The 13,127-nt window shown below is 41.0% G+C and overlaps 1 protein-coding gene across 3 annotated transcripts in view; it reads left to right on the top strand.

Annotated features, from left to right (window-relative positions):
• The window catches only part of cntn6 (contactin 6), a 61,924-nt gene that overhangs the window by 41,109 nt on the left and 7,688 nt on the right, over positions 1-13,127 (top strand). For all 3 annotated transcript variants that reach the window (XM_085353004.1, XM_085353003.1, XM_085353002.1), the window contains exon 19: positions 11,320-11,500. In XM_085353004.1, coding sequence (XP_085209130.1) covers positions 11,320-11,500 — 181 coding nt within the window. The remainder of the gene's footprint in view (positions 1-11,319; positions 11,501-13,127) is intronic.

Here is a 13,127-nt window from a genome sequence, read left to right as displayed (position 1 = left end):
TTTTCTACCGTTTACCTTGGTCCAGGCAGCGGGGTAAGCAGTCTTAGCAGAGATACCCAGCCTCCTTTTGGACGGACACTGAGGCAATTGCAAAGGAGCTGACATATGTAATTTCTGTAGCATGTCCTGGGTTTGCCCTCGAGCGTCCTCCCAGTAGGACATGCCCAAACCACCTCACTTAGGAGGCACCTATAAGGCATCCTAAACAGAGCTCATTTCCATCCCTTGTAACCACTTTCCTTCTTTCAGTCACTACCCAGAGTACCTAGCCATAGGTGAGGATAGGATCTTGGATCAGCATTGCTTTCATAAACTACTTTACCTTTGTCCAAGAAGTTGATTCTGTTCATCTGGACGTAGCGTTTTGTGGGAGAAACGTTTTGTCACTCATCCAAGTGACTTCTTCAGTCTCAGCTGACTGCAGGTTTCCCCAATGTTATGAACAGGCTTTTAAACCCCAAAACACACTGCACCAAAAAACTGGTCCACCTCAAAGATCGGGTCCCCCGACACAAACAGAGTAACATAGTGTACGCTGTTAAGTGCCAGGAGGATTGCCAGGATTTATACATCGGGGAAACCAAACAACCTCCTATTTACGTGAAAAGCGAAAGACCATCTCTGAATCGAGGAAGGGGCTAAGGGTACGTCTTTCACCATCTTACAATGCTGTGATTGCAGCCATTCCCCAACTCTCTGTGAATGGTACTCATGGCCATTGATCAGTGGTCTTTGATCAGTGGGTTTTGGTCAGTGGTTGTTGATCAATGGTCATTAGAATTTGCATAATTAAGATTAAGGAACTGACCTCCCAGCCCATTGTTCCTTCAGTGGGCTGGTTTCAGTCATTATGTAAATGTACCAGTTATAAGATTGGGGAAAACTGCAGTCAGCTGAGACTGAAGAAGTCACTTGGATGAATGACGAAACGTTTCTCCCACAAAACGCTACGTCCAGATGAACAGAATCAACTTTTGGAGATTTACTTTCCTGGATGATTGAGAATGCATCAAGACAATACTTTACCTGTGATACCAATATACCAAAATACTCAAATTCCTCTACTTCGGACAGAAGCTCCATCCTAAGCCAGAATGCAAGCTGGAGGAAAATAAAAAAGAACAATGTTAAACTATCTAACTGTAAAATCTACATTTTTTGGCATTGCTTTTGTCAGCTGGCTTGGCCAGTTTGATCTGAAAAACCGAACAGCAGCCTGTGGGTAGATATTTATATTTAAGCCTTGCAATGACAAACCATTCCTAAAGAGGTCTACTGGGATTTTGTGACATATATTCTAATTAATCTAATTTAGGGCTTAAATTGCCTCTCAAAAGCTGTTTTAGAGGATCATTTGAATTTTAAAGGCTTGGCACAACTCCAGCAAGCATACGGTTTAGGGATGCTACAGCATCACACCCGTCGGTGCTGTTTTTCTTTAGTGCTTGCAGAATATACAGTAAATACAGCTTCTTATACTTTGGATCATCACACAGTGGAATTTCCTTTAAGGAACTGAATTATTTTATGTTTGTGTTGTTATTTACTTTCAGAACTATATAAAAGGTTACAACTGAAATCTGCTCAGTTGGAACTCATGGATTGGTTGAAGTAACAGGTCAGGTCAGAAATCTTCTGATTAGACTGAGAAAAAAACAGCAGCTGATGGTGGAAAAATATGTGCATGCATTTGACTGAAAACTACATGCACTTTTCCCACCTGCATTTCTAGGGTTTGACTTCATGTGGACGATAAAGTTTCTTTTGTTTTCAAGTGCTTACCTAAACTCTGTACATTTGGGTACAAACCCCTCTGGAGTCTAATTTTGGCTGTGCTACAACAGCGTTCCAGAGGAAAATTTATGGTTTAAATTATTATGGCTTTGGAGTGGCAGTGGGTTGTTCTGCTTATTTCAGGTTACTGGGAATTAAAGTGGGATTGCACCAGGGGCCTATTAATGTCATAGTGGCATTACTGTTATTATACTGATACATCCCATTGCCTTGTTACTGGTTGGTGCTGGTCAGACCATGGGCTGCCACGGCCTTTCAATGCTCAGGGCAACAACACTTACACACATTGCAATTGCAATCTTTTTTGGACTTGACACATTATTATCACTCACACTCAGTTGCCAGTGTATTAGGAGCACTGTGCTAAAGCTAATGTGGTCTAAAACAACAGTTGTAGTTGCTAGAAATTACCCCTGGATAAAGGTCATAATATTCAGGTGCTCTTATAATTCAGTGAGGGGCTTCGTGTAATCTGTTTAAAGTTTGTGATGCTGCTTAAATCAGTTATGTTACACCTAAAAGATACTTCTGTTTAAATTCTGTTTACCATCCTGTTTAAATCAGTGAGGCTGGACTAAATAAGAGAAACACCTATGAATAAATTTTTTAGGGTTTAGCACATTTGTATCAAGAAGTCTTGTGACCCCATGGTATATATGTTAATTACCCAATTTGACAACAGGAGGAGGAGACACAAACCCAGACTCAGGGGGTCACCAGCGCAAGATAAATGGTAGGGTTTGTGTCAGGAAGGGCAACCAGTGTAAAAACTGTGCCATCTGAAGTAAGTGAGCAGCCAAAAGTATATCAAAAGGTCTCTGAAATATTTTTTTACAAAGTAACATTTACATTAAATAGTATAGATTGCATTATGTTTAGCTAGGTGGAGCTAATAAATTAGCTGTTGTGTGCTAACTAGATTCACTCTTTATTAGCTGTGTTTTGTTCTTTACCACCAACATGTAATTCATTCTATTGCATGCTGGACTACTGTTACATGTTAGTGAGTATTTGTGTCTGCCGTCTGGTGTGAACACGTTTGGTGGTGGTGTGGTTAAACCAGTAAGTAAAGTGGGTAAAACGACAAGAATAAGCTGTAAAGAGGTGAGGAGATATGCAAAATGATAACAACTATTTGTTAGCTGATCACATACAAGTCATTATGTGAACCTAACAAAATGTTTATCTAACAAAAATTAGAAATTAGAGCCACTTTCTTTAAATCATCAGTGCAGATGCACAGACAGAGATCTGCTTGGTTCGTGTGTCTTCAGCCTCCCTGTCTGCGGTGTTATTACAGGAACCGCGTCTCCAGGCTTTGAAAGCATCATCCAGTGTGGCTGAGTCTAGCAGCTGTGTTGCTACATAGGAGGCCTTTCATCTGTGTTTTTTCAGTATTTTTTACACTTCAAGTCAAATGTTTTCCATTACATGTCACTGTTACATGTCCCAAGAGACTGAATGCAAGCTGTAGCTTGTTCTCTGCTAATGTGCTGGTTTTATAATGTGTAGACACTATGTGAATCCTACACCTGCTGGGTAGCATCAGAGCTCCTTTACTTCTATATTATTGTAAACTCCAGGGCAATTATGCACTTCCTTAACTAAGCACTGTGAATATAAATTTGAATTGGGTGCATATAAAGAAAAGTCACATCATTGCTCTTTGAAAATCAGGCAGTAACTAAATGATGGTAGTCTTTTATTCACAGGCTTTAAATAAAGTGTCTTTATTGCAAGTACCATAGTGACATTAAGTGAAGCATCTACTTTTCCAGAGTCCCAGAAAATAGTTGGATTGGCCTAAAAACTTTTTACCTGTTGTCCTCTGGAGGAATTCCAGAAATAACCTCCATCTGAAGTTGCTCTTTAATCTCCCAGAAGAGGATACCCGTTCCTCCCACAGCAAGTTCCTCTTTACAGCCAAAGAGGGAAGAGGGGGAGTGAAGCTGGAGAGCTTTGCACATTCATATTATCCTGTTCGTACACGGTGCCAAAATGCAGCACTTTCCTCAGAGTTATTTTATCAAAGGTTTGTACTGATGGGGAACTAAGGAGTCAGGTTAATAAGGAGAAACCCCAATAGAAGTGAACTAAAAACTAGTGTTTTTATGGCCAAGTCTTGAAGCGGAACAACCAGCTGCCAGTCTGTCACACATAAAGAGTGTGTGTGTGTGTGTGTGTGTGTGTGTGTGTGTGTGTATACACATATTTTACAAATTAGATAGAGTCAACAATAAATAAAATATATAAAAATATACAGAGTTGAGACATGTGCAAAACAGTGGCATTACTGTACAGTATGGAGTGCATAATGTTGAAGTTCCAGTAGTGGAGGTGAGGTGTCTGTGACGTGTTCAGCAGTCTGATGGCCTGATGGAAAAAGCTGTCTCTCAGTCTGCTGGTACGGGACCGGATGCTGCAGAACCTCCTTCCTGATGGAAGTAGTCTGAACAGTTTATGGCTGGGGTGACTGGAGTCCTTGATGATCCTCCCCGCTTTCCTCAGACACCGCTTCCTGTAGATGTCTTGGAGGGAGGGAAGCTCACCTCCAATTATCCGTTCAGAGCACCGCACTACTCGCTGGAGAACTTTGCGGTTGTAGGCGGTGCTGTTGCCATACCAGGTGGTGATGCATCCAGTGAGGATGCTCTCAATGGCACAGTGATAGAAGGTCCTGAGGATGCGGGGGTTCATGCCGAATCTTTTCAGTCTCCTGAGAAAGAAGAGGCGCTGTTGCGCCTTCTTCACTGTTTTGTTTGTGTGTACTGACCACGTAAGATCCTCAGCCAGATGTACACCAAGGAACCGGAAGCTGCTCACTCTCTCCACAGCAGCGCCGTTGATGGTGATGGGGGTGTGTACTTCTCTGCACCTCCGGAAGTCCACTATCAACTCCTTTGTCTTTGCGACGTTGAGGGTGAGATGGTTGTCTTGACACCAGTGGGTCAGGGCGCTGACCTCCTCCCTGTAAGCCGTCTCATCACCATTGGTGATAAGACCCACCACTGTAGTGTCGTCCGCAAACTTCACAATGATGTTGGAGTTGTTAGTGGCTGTACAGTCGTAGGTGTAGAGTGAGTACAGGAGAGGGCTCAGTACACAGCAAATTCAAAAGTGTTAAATTTTTTGGTTTTAATAGTCTCCTTGCAAAAGTAGAGTTAATTTTACTCTAAGTAGAGTCACATTCTTTTAATGTAACTCTGAGGTGTAAAATGATAGTAGTTAAAATCGAGTGTTAAAAATGAGTGTTTCTCTGTCAAATCTGGAGGTGTTACAATGGAAACATTAACTCTTGACCTCTTAACTCTGAACTCCTAGAGGGGCTATGACACCAACAGAGTAAATTCACAGACTCCGCCCTCAGCACGGCTCCAATCGAAGCTGAAGTGAAGCCGTTTCAGAACATTTTGCTCTACATATTTGAGTTGTTTGCCATGCTTGGTAAGTCATTTTTTCAAAGATTGTTTCAATTGTTATTAGCTTTTACTTCTGTGGCTCTTTGGAGTTGAGACAAAGCTGTGTGAAAGGCATTAGCCATGTTGCTCGGTGATAGCATAACATTCTGTTTTAGCTAGCTGAAAGGTATTGTTTGCGGGCAAATACCACAGCCTTGAAAAAAAGCTTGCATGTGAATTTTCAGTCACATTTTTGGTCAAATACACCTAAAACAATGTCTAGAATGTGAAATGTTGGTATAATGGTGCTACTTGAAGCCTGAAAACGATCGCCCATAAAAAAAAACAAAAAACGAGCAAACAGCAGTAGCAGACGTCCTGACTGGATTCTACGTTAGCATAGATCCCTCCAGAGTTTTGTGCACACGGTTTAGGTAAAAATGAAAAAGGTTGAGGTTTTACATTTAGTTCAGTATTACCTGTTGCCTGTGTCCTTGTCTTTTGGGAAAATACTTTACACAAGTAATGGCTCAAAGAGGATTCCTTTTTTTTTTTACTGTGCTGCAATTGTTTACTGGATTATTTGTGCCATTATTTAGTGTCAACTAATTTTTATTCGATCTCCACACAGGATATGCTTGTGAAGATGGAATATGGGGGAGAGCAGAAGTGCGTTGAAGTTCCACAAAGGGATGAATGAAGGACATGCATATTGTATTGAAGAAATAAGTGATGAGAATGCTGTTATTTGCATTTACCATGTCAGACCTTTTGATAAACAAAATTCTAATGAAAGTGAGAACATGTATACTGTTACATCTTTCAGAAAATGTTTTGAAATTGTGGTGCACAGTTCAGAATAAATGTTTTTCAAAAACCATTGCATCTTTTTAGTAAATGTTTATTTCCAAAAGAAATTTCTAGAAGTTCAGAACAGTAAAATCCCCGCTTTTTAGAATGAATTAGAAGATAACTCTTACGTAGTTAAACTAAAATACTCTTTGAGAGTTAATATATAAACTCTTAACACCAAGTGTTAAATTATCAACTCCAGACAGATTTGGTGTTTAACACTAAATCAGAGTTAACGTACCAACTCTCCAAAAAGAGTTAAATTAACACTCTCTGGTGTGGACCGCACATCCTCCTCATATCCTGGGTAGCACGGTGGCACGGTGGTTAGCACTGTTGCCGCACAGCAAGAAGGTCCTGAGTTCAATTCCACCATCAGGCCAGGGTCTTTCTGTGTGGAGTTTGCATGTTCTCCCCGTGTTTGCGTGGGTTCTCTCCGGGTACTCCGGCTTCCTCCCACCGTCCAAAGACATGCAGCTTGTGGGGATAGGTTAATTGATTAATCTAAATTGTCACTAGGTGTGAATGTGCGAGTGAATGTGAGTGTGAATGGTTGTCTGTCCCTATGTGTTAGCCCTGCGACAGACTGGCGACCTGTCCAGGGTGTACCCCGCCTTTCGCCCTATGACAGCTGGGATAGGCTCCAGCGCCCCCCGCGATCCTGAAAAGGATAAGCGGAAGCGAATGGATGGATGGATGGATGGATGGTGTGGACCCATATAGACACTTTAATAGTGTTGAAATCAAATCCGACAGTGTTAATTTGGACATGCTGGATTTGCTGTGTACACACCCCTGTGGAGCACCAGTGTTCAGTGTGATGGGGGATGAGGTGATGCTGCCCAGTCTGACCACTTGGCGTCTGTCAGACAGGAAGCTAAGGATCCAGCTGCAGAGGGAGCTGCTCAGTCCTAGATCCTGCAGTTTCCTGTCCAGCTTTGAGGGAACGATGGTATTGAATGCTGAGCTGTAATCTACAAACAGCATCCTCACATACGTGTCTCTCTTCTCCAGGTGTGACAGGGCAGTGTGTAGTGTCAGGGCTATGGCATCATCAGTGGACCTGTTGTGGCGGTATGCGAACTGTAGAGGGTCCAGTGAGTCGGGTAGTGCAGAGCAGATGAAGTCCCTGACCAGCTTCTCGAAGCATTTGCTTACAATGGGGGTCAGGGCTACAGGTCGCCAGTCGTTCAATGAGGAGATGGTGGAGGATTTGGGTACAGGGACGACGGTGGCCATTTTGAAGCAGGCTGGGACTACAGACAGAGAGAGGGAAAGGTTGAAGATGTGCGTGAACACTCCAACCAGCTGAGCCGCGCATGACTTGAGGACGCGGCCGGGAATCCCGTCCGGACCAGTAGCTTTGCGTGCGTTCACCTTCCTGAAGCACTTCCGCACATCCTCCTCAGACACAGTGTGCGTACTGACGTCATCTGCGGTGCGCACACTGTCCGGTCTCGTGGTGTTCGCTGTGTCGAATCTAGCGTAGAATACGTTTAGATCCTCACACAGAGAGGCCGTGGTCTGCGGTGTGCTGGTTTTCTAAGAGCTTCATTCGAAACAACAACATTATACTGTAACAACTTTGCCTCTCTGCAAGCACCGGTTCTACTTTGGAAAACCGTCCAACTGTACATAGTTTATGCACATTTCTACTGTCACACAATAATTCCAGCATAAATTTTAAGTAGGTAGGACGGTTTGCAACTTTACCTATCAGAGTATGCTTCTGGCTCATATTCATAAAGATAGGACGGTTTGCCACTTAATTTTACCCGTCGAAGTATGCTTGAAGCTGTCTGTGAAGGTTCTCAGTCATCCAGGTCATTGTAGTCAAAGGAGCTTGCAAAGAAAAGCGTCTAGACTTCTTTAAGTTGCTTGAAGACGTTTCACCTCTCATCCAAGAAGCTTCTTCAGTTCTAAGGTCAAATGTGGGGTGTCCCAGATTTAAACCTAGTGGGAGTATCCCCCCAGACTCAGCAGTCCACCTGCATCTTAAGGATAAAGGACACTCTTTCGAGGATGCCAATGTTCACATTTTGGACAGAGAGGACAGATGGTTTGAAAGAGGAGTGAAAGAAGCCATCTATGTCCACTGTGAGCGACCATCTTTGAACAGAGGCGGTGGTTTACGACACCAAATGTCTGCCATCTATAATCCAGTTTTGAGTTCCCTCCCCAGACGCCTTAACGCCCACTCACATCCTGGGCCATCTGACCTCAGGAATTCACATGATTCCCCACACAGTTTCCACTTATTTCTGTTTTTAGTTCAGTTTTATGTAAAACATTAAACTTTGCAACAGTGATGAAGGATGAAAATAGTTTGAATCTTAAAACTCCTCTTACTTTTTCAATAAACAGGATAAAGACAGCCATTCGCACATTGCTTTGGGACTCTTGTATTGTGTCTTTCATTCTCTTTTAATATTTTAGTACTGCAATGTCTATAAGGCCAGGTTTCACAATGAACTCACCCGAAACCCTGGCTGATTGGGACCCACACCCAGTTTCACACCTTGGCTCAGGCGATTAGAGGGTCATCAGGGGGTCCTTTTGTCCCTCTGTGGGGGGATACTCCCACCAGGTTTAAATCTGGGACTCCCCACCATTTGACCTTAGAACTGAAGAAGCTTCTCGGATGAGAGGTGAAACGTCTTCAAGTAACTTAAAGAAGTCCAGACGCTTTTGTTTGCAAGCTCCTTTGACTATGCTTGTAGCTCATATTCACGAAGGTAGGACGGTTTGGTGCTTAATTTCATGTTGTGCTCATACGCAGAAACAACAGGTAGGATGTTGTGATAGGATGGATTTCCAGAAAACCCGGCACAGACAACATGCTAATGCTAAGCTAGCCGAGAACCCAGGGTAACGTTAAAATTGAGTGAATGCCGACCTCAGCCCAGCAGCCAGAACCTGAACGTAAGCAGGTAACAAACTGATGAGCAGTCAGGCTGAGCAGTTTGTGCTCGTTTTCTTTTTGCTTTGTGACGTCGGCTTTTTGTTCTACTAAGAGAGCCGTGGTGTAATACTAACAGAGAGATCATATGCGTGTCCTCATCAGGGTGTGTGGGACTGCAGCCATACTGTTTAATGGTAATTTTGAGACAGTGCCTTTCAGGTCATTTTACAGAGTAACATTAAAGTAATGTAACAATTATTTTAACAAATTACTTTCTTTAATTAAGTAACATACTGGATTACTTTTAAGAAAATATTTCTGTGTAATAATTACTTTTTTGGAGTAATCAAAGCACTGTTGGTGTGCATTCAAGCCAAAGAACATATATTTCCAGCAGAGGTAGCACAACTTCAGCCTCTCACACTGAAGTGTAGTGGTTGTGAGGCTCTTGGGATGTACTGCTCCTTCTGAAGCAGCTCGTGGTTGAGAGGAGGATGACGGTCGCTCAGCTTTAGATACTGGGATGTTTATTTGCTTCAAGTTGTGGTCAAGTGCAAGCAAAACCTTTGAAGACATATTTGTTTCTTGTTCAATGGGGCACAGTCTGTCTCACAGACAAGTCAGCAGTCTGTAAGAGAGATGTATAGGGCAAAGATATATCCAAGCTCCCATCACCTTGACCTGGAAGAGATCTTGTAAATGTGTACCAGCATCAGCTTGACAGAAGGATCAGCACCTCCTATATGCTGACTGTACGCATGAATAAGTAATGGGCATAGTACATTTCTTTGTGTCCAAATAGGCATGATCCCACAGGTCAAATTGCCCGGCGTTGCACCATAAAAAGTTTTACAGTTCATCTTTTATTTGTTAAAGAAAAACAAAACCCACAAATGACAAACCGCACACTTTTACAAAGCTTAAATATACTAATATACAGTTAGTAGAATTACCCATAATGGTAATATATCTGGATATTTTAAACCATAAATTCATCAGGAAGATTTTTAATGATGTAAATAATTATACAAGCAATCTACTTCTGCAACCAGCGGAGTCGACCCCCACAGGCCAATAGAAAGAATGCAGGCACTTCCATATTGGTTTCACTTTTCAGACCCTGAAGCTGCATTAATCTTAAACCTTTATAATATAAAGTATAGGCATTGTATTTTGGCACATTGTTAGATTTTTTTGTTTTTTTTGTTACTGCAAAATCAGTAGAATATTGTGAGGCCATCAATAGAAATGCATTGCATCAGTGTAGTGACACCCCCCACCCCACTCCCAAAAATTTGCTGTGTCACTACTAGTGCTCCAGTGGATGGATGGATGGATATTTCCACACGTATACAATGTGACACTTCTTATGAATTAACTTCATACTAAGATAAGGAAAGATGTACAGCGTCCTAATTTGTAGTTACAGCTCTTTCCTTTTCAAACAGCACCTGTCCTGCTTGGTTATCTAGTATTGGAATGTATAATATAATGTAAAATCAGCAGCACTTACTGTTCATGTTTACCACACACAACCACAATTTGTGTTGCAGGTATGACATATTTCACTGTCACTGTCTCTATTAGACAGCATAAGATTCAGCAAGACAGCTTAAGCCTTCTTCGATCTCTCTTTGAGTGAGTGTTTAGATTCTTTGCAGAGGTGCTATAAGAACTGTGAACTTCTTGTGCTCAGGTATTTCAGAGATTTTTCCCAAGTGTTTGAAAAGACTTCTATAATTAAAATTCAGTCGGAGAAAACACCCTAGATGCATCTGTTATCAGCAACTCCAGGCCCTATTGCTAATCTGCCTCTCCCAAGCAAGATCAAAAAAAAAAAAAAACGTGTGTGCACTCAGTTAAATAAGTACCTACATTCAGACCATCTGTTTGACATTTCCCTGTCTGGTTTTCCTGTCTTGTGTTTGGGCCATAAACAGTCTCTCAGTGAATACAGATTCTGACAAGCTCTGGTACTGTTCACTCTCACTGCTGCTTGTGATATTGCTGATTGTCTGATACAGTATCATTTGGTAGTGTTGGACTGCTCGGAGACTTACAATAGCTAAGTCGATAAAGTGGAAGCACTAAAGTGATGCTCCTTTAAACCTGATATCTGTATCTTATCCATAGGTCTGTTCCTTTGTACTATATGTCAGCTGGTACTGCTTAAACATACATATGCACTTTGAATCTACAGCATATGCACTCTGAAATGACATTGTGCGGGATGTTTTACTTCATAATCATGATGTGACTATCTTAATGGCCAGTCAGGGTGGAAACAGGCTACCTTGACAGTTTAAAAGGAAAAAATGAAAAGGTAGGCACTATGCTCAGAGGTCTGTGGTAACTCATGTCTCTTTGGTCCAGGTTCTCTTCTGGGAGGAAGGATTGGAGCAGAGTGAAGCTGACAGAGTGAGGGTTATCAACTGCACAGCTCTGCTCTCCGGCTTGAAGGGCAGCACACTTTATCTGATCTCAGTCAGAGCCCAGAACAGTGCTGGACTTGGACCCTGCAGCACACCTTTTAATATCACCACCAAGAAACCACGTGAGTCCACACACAAAACTGGGATCTATTTACTTTAACCGCTTTTTTCATGTTGACTCGAGGGTCTTTCTTTTTAAAAAAAAATACGTTTTAGTCTGTTTAATGGAGTTTAGACATGACATACTCGATATGTGCCCAATGATGATAATACTTACCTCAGTCTCAGCTGTTACTGTGTAATTACTCACACCAATAATATCACTATTATTATCCTTCTAATAGCAGGAATATTAAAACTGAGATCATATTAGGATAGTATTTCAACATGCTGTTAGGGGGCCATATTGAAATAAATATGTTTAAATATAAGCAAGTACTGTATTTATACTTAAACGTCATGCTTTTTACCTGTTCCATGAAACAAAAAAAAAATATTCTGATGAGTGCATCAGATTGATGTCAAATCACAAAGTTTTACAATCATTAATTGTAACATTTACCATCAGAGTTTGCAATATTGTATGGAAAAAATCTTAATAATCATTAAATACACAGTCAGATTTGTGAATATAAATTTAAGGGTTTGTGGTTCATCATAGAAAAACTTTTTCAATACTTTTTAAGATTCAAAAAATATATTACCAACTTCATTGAGACCAGCTGGAGATCTTCCCAATATTATATTATGTCTGATATTTTATATCTGCTTTTTACCATAAGGGGCTTTTGAATACCTCTTTTATAAACCTAAACCCTACAATCAAAATGTATTTAAAGCATTGCATGAATGTAGATGCATTCCTTTCAAGAATTTAAACTTTTATTGTGATTTAAAGTAAATTAAATCACAATAAAAAGTGGTACTTGTTTACTCACTCATACCCATCCAGTCATATTCTCCCAAATAGTTGTGCAGCAAATCCATCTTTTCAGGAAGAAAGCCGTCTATACTGTCACATTTCTATGGTAACACCCCTACAGTTAATTACCAGACTACTGAAGCCTCCAGCTATTCCAGCTATTTCTCACCTCAGGGTAACATTCACACATACACCTACATCACAGCTGCCTCTCTTACACTCTTTGATTTTCTTTTTCACAAGCACCAATTTACAAGTTACTTTTTTTCTGATTATAAAGTCAAAAGTTTTGTACCTTTGTCTATTAAACTAAGCTAAAAACCCAAATGAAAGAATTAAGAATTTTGCTAAACTTGTTTCCTGTGTGATAGCTGAGTGAAAACAAAAGAGAGCCGTTAATAAATTAGAAATCACTATAGGCTGTAAGATTGGGTCGATTCTTTCAATAATACAATATCAATGTGTCCACAAGTCCTCCTGTTAGTGTAGTTCATTAAAAGATAACCTGATGAGCAGGCCCCTGTTCGGTGCAGGTTTCTATTCAAACATGTCTTTGAAGACAATAAAAGGCTCAGCTTCAAAGTATCTTCAGGTTCGAGCCTCTTAATTTCAAAAGCCCGTCCTTTCTTATTATCCCTTAAATATAGACAAACATGGAAAATGTTTATCAGTCGTAAAAACTTCATTTGATTATGGAACAACTGAAACTTTAATCTATTACATCCTCCACACTTTATAATGCACTTTTGTACCACACGGAAATTGTACATTTTCTCCATGACTGCTTTTATTAAAAGCACACTCAGAGTGGATCTTTCAGCTCCTTT

The sequence above is a fragment of the Diplotaxodon limnothrissa genome, linkage group LG5 (genome assembly GCF_057381915.1).
Source record: "Diplotaxodon limnothrissa isolate DT_005_m linkage group LG5, D_limnothrissa_male_GT1.1, whole genome shotgun sequence".
NCBI lineage: Eukaryota > Metazoa > Chordata > Actinopteri > Cichliformes > Cichlidae > Diplotaxodon > Diplotaxodon limnothrissa.
Note: the sequence above shows the minus strand (reverse complement) of the source record. Positions and strands in the feature narration are given on the sequence as shown.